The sequence below is a fragment of the Peromyscus maniculatus genome, chromosome 14, assembly GCF_049852395.1.
Source record: "Peromyscus maniculatus bairdii isolate BWxNUB_F1_BW_parent chromosome 14, HU_Pman_BW_mat_3.1, whole genome shotgun sequence".
In the NCBI taxonomy this organism is placed as follows: Eukaryota; Metazoa; Chordata; class Mammalia; order Rodentia; family Cricetidae; genus Peromyscus; species Peromyscus maniculatus.
The window spans coordinates 83,856,289-83,862,283 of record NC_134865.1 but is presented as its reverse complement, the minus strand read 5'-3'; the positions used below and the strand labels follow the sequence as shown (position 1 = coordinate 83,862,283).

The 5,995-nt window shown below is 49.5% G+C and overlaps 1 protein-coding gene across 4 annotated transcripts; it reads left to right on the top strand.

Moving 5' to 3' along the window:
* Positions 1-124: 124 nt before the first annotated feature.
* On the top strand, positions 125-5,752 carry Bag5 (BAG cochaperone 5). Of its 4 annotated transcripts, none has more exons than XM_006987973.4 (2): positions 125-264; positions 2,127-5,752. In XM_006987973.4, the coding sequence occupies exon 2, from the start codon at positions 2,152-2,154 to the stop codon at positions 3,493-3,495; it is 1,344 nt and encodes a 447-aa protein (XP_006988035.1). In that variant the 5' UTR covers positions 125-264; positions 2,127-2,151; the 3' UTR covers positions 3,496-5,752. The 4 variants fall into 4 exon arrangements, with proteins under 4 accessions (XP_006988035.1, XP_042117153.1, XP_006988034.1 ...); XM_042261219.2 differs by lacking the exon at positions 125-264 and adding an exon at positions 359-736; XM_006987972.4 differs by lacking the exon at positions 125-264 and adding an exon at positions 360-724.
* Positions 5,753-5,995: the final 243 nt, after the last annotated feature.

Here is a 5,995-nt window from a genome sequence, read left to right as displayed (position 1 = left end):
GCCCTAGATGTCGCGACGCACGGCAGAATCGCGGCAGGGGAAAGGTCGGCTTTACGGCCAGCGTCGCAAAGGCTGCGGCGACGCGCGGCGAGGCCGACCGTGCACATTCCCGGAGAGACCGCGGCGGCGGCGGCGGCGGCTCTCGCACCGGACGAGGCGACGCCAAGTGTTCCCCGGGCTCGGAGCTGCGTGGCCGGCTCTGCGAGGGCGGTGACAACGCTGCGGAAGCGGAGGAGAAGGGGCGCGATGGCGCGAGCGGCCCAGGTGAGCGCGGCGCGGGGGCGCGAGCTTCGCTTCTCCCCCGGCTCGGGCGCTTTGCAGCCCCGCGCCCGCCCCGCGCCCATTGTGAGGTCAGGCGGCGGCGCGTCGGGGCCGGCCGAGACGCCCGGGAGCGGCCGCCGCGGCCAGTAGCTGCCGCCGCCTCCGCCGGCCCCTTCACCGGCTGCCCGGGTCAGACCTAACCGGGAAGGGCGAGGGGGATGCCGCTGGGGGCCCCGCTCCGGTGCCGCTCCCCGTGACGGGCCGACCTCCCACCTCGCCGCCCTCCGCGGCAGCCAAGACCGCCGCCACCTAGACCTCCCCGGGGCCAAGCGGGGCCAAGCGCTACGAGGGCCAGGCCTGGACCCTGCCCGGGGCCTGAGTTCTGTGGTCCGCCCGCCGGAAGTGAGCTGTTGGACCGAAACCCGAGAGCGTGGGAAATGTCTCTAAGCACGTTTACGGGGAGGCGAGTGACCGAGTTAATCGCAGTTATGACGTTTTTGCGGGGCGGGGGTGGGGTGGGGGGATTGGAGTCAAGGGCGAGGACTTGGGTGTTGCTTAGTTCCCCTTTTTGAAAAGTAAAAGGTTGGCCCCCTGGCAGAATGGTACCCCTGTGAGTTCACTTCCACAAGGGTACCCTGCCGGTGTCCAAAACTAGTGTAGGATGATGCGATCTAAGGAAATGGTGTTGCTGCTAACCTGACGGTTTGGCTAGTGTGAAAGTGTATGCAGTTGGAGATAGAATTCACAGGCCCAGACATCCACCCCAGACTGGACCCTTGAGTAACTTCTGTCTGTTCTTAAAATCCCTGCCGTGTTCCCGTTTTTGTTTTGCTTTTGCTTAATGCTAAATGGTTAATGGTTTTACCAAGTAGCCCAGGCTGATCTTTGAACTCATAATTCTCTTATCTCCCTCGGGCTGGGTATGTAGGCATACAGTGTACACCCAGCTTGGATTGTTTTGTTCCTGTTCAACTGTTTTCAGGAGAGGGAGTTGACATGTCCCATCTTCTCTTTCCTCAAGTATGTCTTTTAAATCTATAAGATGACAAAACCGTGTGTTTTGGTGCGTGCCCAGGTGCCAGAGTTCAGCCTGCCCGCTCATCCCATCCCCACCCCCGTCATTTCTGTGGTGTCCTTCCACTTTGTTTTTTGAGGCAGGACTTCTCCTTGTCCTGAAGCTTCTCAATTAGGCTGGGCTAGTTGGCCAGTAAACCAGAGATCCCTCTACCTCTGCCTTCCAGGCACTGGCAATATAAGGGAGCACCATCTTGCCTGGCTTTTATTTTATGTGCATTGGTGTTTTACCTGCGTGTGTGTGTGTGTGTGTGTGTGTGTGTGTGTGTGTGTGTGTGTGTGTGTACCACGTGTGTGCCTGTTGCCTGTAAAGGCCAAAAAAGGGAATCAGATCCCCTGAACTGGAGTTACAGGTGGCCAAGAGCCGACATGTGGGTGCTGGGAATTGAACCTTGTCCTCTGGAGAGCATCAAATGCTCTTAGCCACTGAGCCCGTTCTCCAGCCCCTTCCCTGGCTTTTTTAGGTGTGTTCTGGAGCTCCAGCCTGGGCACTTGACTGACAGCCATCTCCATAGTCCCAACCAGTCCTTTTAACAATGCGCCTTTTAGCCAGGCAGTGGTGGCACACACCTTTAATCCCAGCGCTTGAGAGGCAGAGCCTGGTGGATCTCTGTGAGTTCCAGGCCAGCCTGGTCTACAGAGCTGGATAGGATAGACACCAAAACTACACAGAGAAACCCTGTCTTGAAAAACCAAAAAAAAAAAAAGTGTGCCTTTTAAAAGCGAGTGTAGAATGGGTTGATCTAATTATCCTGCAAAGACTGTAATAAGTTACTCTTGCCATCTTTCAGTGCTTGTGAAACTGAACACAGAAGCATGGATATGGGAAACCAGCACCCTTCCATTAGTAGGCTTCAGGAGATCCAAAGGGAAGTAAAGAGTATAGAGCCTCAAGTGGTGGGCTTCAGTGGCCTGTCGGATGACAAGAATTACAAGAAACTGGAGAGGATTCTGACGAAACAACTTTTTGAAATAGATTCTGTAGATACAGAAGGAAAAGGAGACATTCAGCAAGCTAGGAAGAGGGCAGCCCAGGAGATAGAACGCCTTCTCAAAGAGCTAGAGCAGAATGCAAACCACCCACACCGCATTGAAATCCAGAACATCTTTAAGGAAGCACAGGCCCTTGTGAAAGAGAAGATCGTGCCCTTTTACAGTGGAGGCAACTGTGTGACTGACGAGTTTGAGGAAGGCATCCAGGACATCATTCTGAGGCTCACACATGTTAAAACCGGAGGGAAGATCTCCTTGCGGAAAGCAAGGTACAACACGCTAACCAAGATCTGTGCAGTGCAAGAGATCATTGAAGACTGCATGAGGAAGCAGCCTTCCCTGCCCCTCTCTGAGGACGTGCATCCTTCTGTTGCCAAGATCAATTCTGTGATGTGTGAAGTGAACAAGGCCAGAGGTACTCTGATCGCACTGCTCATGGGCGTGGACAGCACGGAGACTTGCAGGCACTTATCGTGCGTGCTGTCAGGGTTGATGGCTGATCTAGATGCGTTGGATGTGTGTGGGCGTACAGAGATCAGGAATTATCGGAGGGAGGTGGTGGAAGATATCAACAAATTACTGAAATATCTGGATTTAGAAGAGGAAGCTGACAATACCCATGCATTTGACCTGGGACAGAACCACTCCATTCTAAAAATAGAAAAGGTCCTCAAGAGGATGAGAGAAATAAAAAACGAACTTCTCCAGCCTCAGAGCCCTCCTGAATTGTGTCTGAGCTCCAAGACAGAACTTCAGGGCCTGATCGGACAGCTAGATGAAGTGAGTCTTGAGAAAAACCCCTGCATCCGGGAAGCCAGGCGAAGAGCCGTGATTGAAGTGCAGACCCTGATCACGTACCTGGACCTGAAGGAAGCCCTCGAGAAGAGGAAGCTGTTCCCTTGCGAGGAGACCTCCCCACACAAGGCTGTGTGGGGTGTCCTTGGAAACCTGTCAGAGATCCAGGGCGAAGTCCTCTCGTTTGGTGGGAAGCGAACTGATAAGAACTACATCCGTCTGGAGGAGCTGCTGACCAAACAGTTGCTGGCCCTGGACGCCGTTGACCCCCAGGGAGAAGAGAAGTGTAAGGCGGCCAGGAAGCAGGCTGTGAAGCTGGCCCAGAACATCCTCAGCTACCTTGACATGAAGTCTGACGAGTGGGAGTACTGACGACCAGGGGCCGATCTCGCTGCCGATCTCGTTCGCACTTTCTCTGCTTCTAGAGAGCTCTCAGCTCGTGGAGCCTGAATGTAATTTCTATGTGCATATTCAATCTCAGTATTTATGATTTAATCAAATTATATTCAGTATTTCTGCTGCTTTTGATGTTGCAAAACGAATATCATTATAGCACATTAACTTTTCCATCTGGTTCATTATCCTACAGTGTGTGGTTTGTGTTGATTTTGTGTTTTTAATGGGAACATGAAAAGAGCAGCATTCCTAATGTTTAAATGGGTTGTGCAAGCATTAAACGCAGAATTTGAGAGTCTAACTCTAGCTAAACTACGAGGAGGAGGAAACTCGGGCTGAACGGGAATAAAGTCCAAGCGCAGAAACAGAACAGAGATGTTTTGTTACACTGGACAAAGCTGGGCCTTTTTAAGTTACAAGGCTGATTAGTCCTTTATTTTATGGGGTGGGGTTTTTGTCCAGATGGTCTGTTTTTTTCATAAACATTTTTGCTTGAAAAAAAAACTTCTCCTAGGCTTTTCATTTTAGAGGGGGAAATCTTGTATACAGCACCCAAAAAAAAAAAAAAAAAAAAAAAAATGAAACCTAACAACCAAAAATTTGAGACTGCTTGAAGAAGGGAAAAAAAAAATCAGCTATTCGATAACTTCAAGTCATTTTTGCTTGTGAGGTCTCAACTAAAATTCTCCTTAGTTAATAAGAATGAAGCCAGTGACCTTTAGAGAGCTGTAACCGGAGGATGAAACCTGTCATGTCCAGTGTCAGGTCACCAAAGCTGACGAGGAACATCTACCTGTAGCAGAAATGAGATAGATGGATTCCTCTGACAGTCACAGCTATGAAACAGACATGCTGTTAAACATGACATTTACACCGTGATGCCAGAGACTGTTGGTCATCCAGGGGGACCAGGTCTCTGCAGCTGTCAGAGGTGACTGCTGCTGGCATCCTAAACATTGCTTGTACCTACTTGGAGTGAGGCTATGGGGTACCTAATGATATTGACATAAGGACCCCTCTTTTGCCTGAAAATTAATTATAGCCCATCGGGTATATAAAGGGTTTTATTATTTGTTTTATCCTTCTGTTAAAGGGCATGTGTGTTTCTGTGACTATTTTCTAAGTAGCCAACTTTACGGTTGTCTATTAATGTAAACAGGAACTCCCCAAAATTCTGCAGTGTCTTGACAGTATCCCAGCATCATGACTAATAGACCTCATTCCATGTCTCGTTTCATTACAAGATCCTGTGAGAGCCAACCTTTTCAACTCTGGTGAGCTGTGTTGGGCTTTGTTTGTTCGTTTGATTTTTTTTTTTTTTTTTTGTCATTCTCTGTGCCCCCCCCCCAATATTAATTTGAAAACTATGCAAGGGAATTCTCTTTAAACAGCTAAAAGTATGACCGATGAGTGAGTTAGCTTAAGTGCACCATCTCAGAACAGTAGGTCCCCAGGGCCTCCGGCAATGAGTCCTCCCCACTAGAGTCCCTGGAATCCTCCATCGGCCTAAGCCGTGTGATAACTGGTCCTCTGTGTCGTGACTTTAGACCGCCCTTCAAGTCTGACTGCAGGTTTTTAAATTGAACTCTCTGGGGAGTTCATGAAAGTCATTCAGTTGCACCTTTCCCCGGGTTACTTAATTCTTTAACTTTGTTTCTTAAAGTTACACGTTTGCCTTTCCTCTCAAAGTATCCATTGTCCTGTTGAAGCAGATTTTCTCCTTAAAGTGGTTTTCTGACTCTTGCTAAGACACCCCACCCCCACTCTGCCCCACCAGTGGGATTTCCACGTGGATTCTTTGGGTCCTGGAGGTGGTCACATGACTTTGTGTGGCTGTTGGGAGAGGCTTTATCTCCTGTTACAGTTCCTTGGACCCAGTTATCTCATATAAAGAACAGTAGCAAAGTTGAGACTGATTTCCTGTCCCTCTTGGGACCCGTGTGTGTCACTGTGGGCCGCTTCCTGGACTTTTGACCTGGGCTCACCACTGTAGTAGTTTCATGGGCATGTGTGAAGAAGCAGCTGCGGGGAAACCTGTTTCCTGGAGAAGCCAGGCCTTGGTCGGCATTAAACCATGCCAGCCCTGTTTCTGAAAAGGAGGAAGTGGCTGGGAACATTCACCATCTTCCCTGAAATTTGGATAGCTTTGCCTCCAGTTCATTCTCTGTCCACCTAGATGAAAGTCTTGTGACAAAGTCACTGTTAAAATAAATGGAACAAATGTGTATACTCAGTCCAGTTCAATGCTTTATTTTGCTAAAGATGCCTAGAGATTAGCTGTAATTCCACCAGATTTTCTCATTTAATATTTTTTCTTCCTGTTTCTAATTTGTAGCTGGCTTTGAACTCCTGACCTTCCTGCCTCCACACCCAAGTGCTGGGATCACAGGTGTTCCCTGTCACACTTGGCTTCTTTCAGCTTTAATGCAGTGTCCCCTGGGTGGTGGTTTTTTTGTTGTTGTTGTTTTTTGTTTTG

Excerpts from the sequence above, each read along its gene's own strand:
- Bag5 (XM_042261219.2), top strand. The coding sequence starts at position 699 with ATGTCTCTAAGCACGTTTACGGGGAGGCGAGTGACCGA. Across the intron at positions 737-2,126 it reads ACGGGGAGGCGAGTGACCGA|TGCTTGTGAAACTGAACACA; the intron begins GTTAATCGCAGT and ends GCCATCTTTCAG.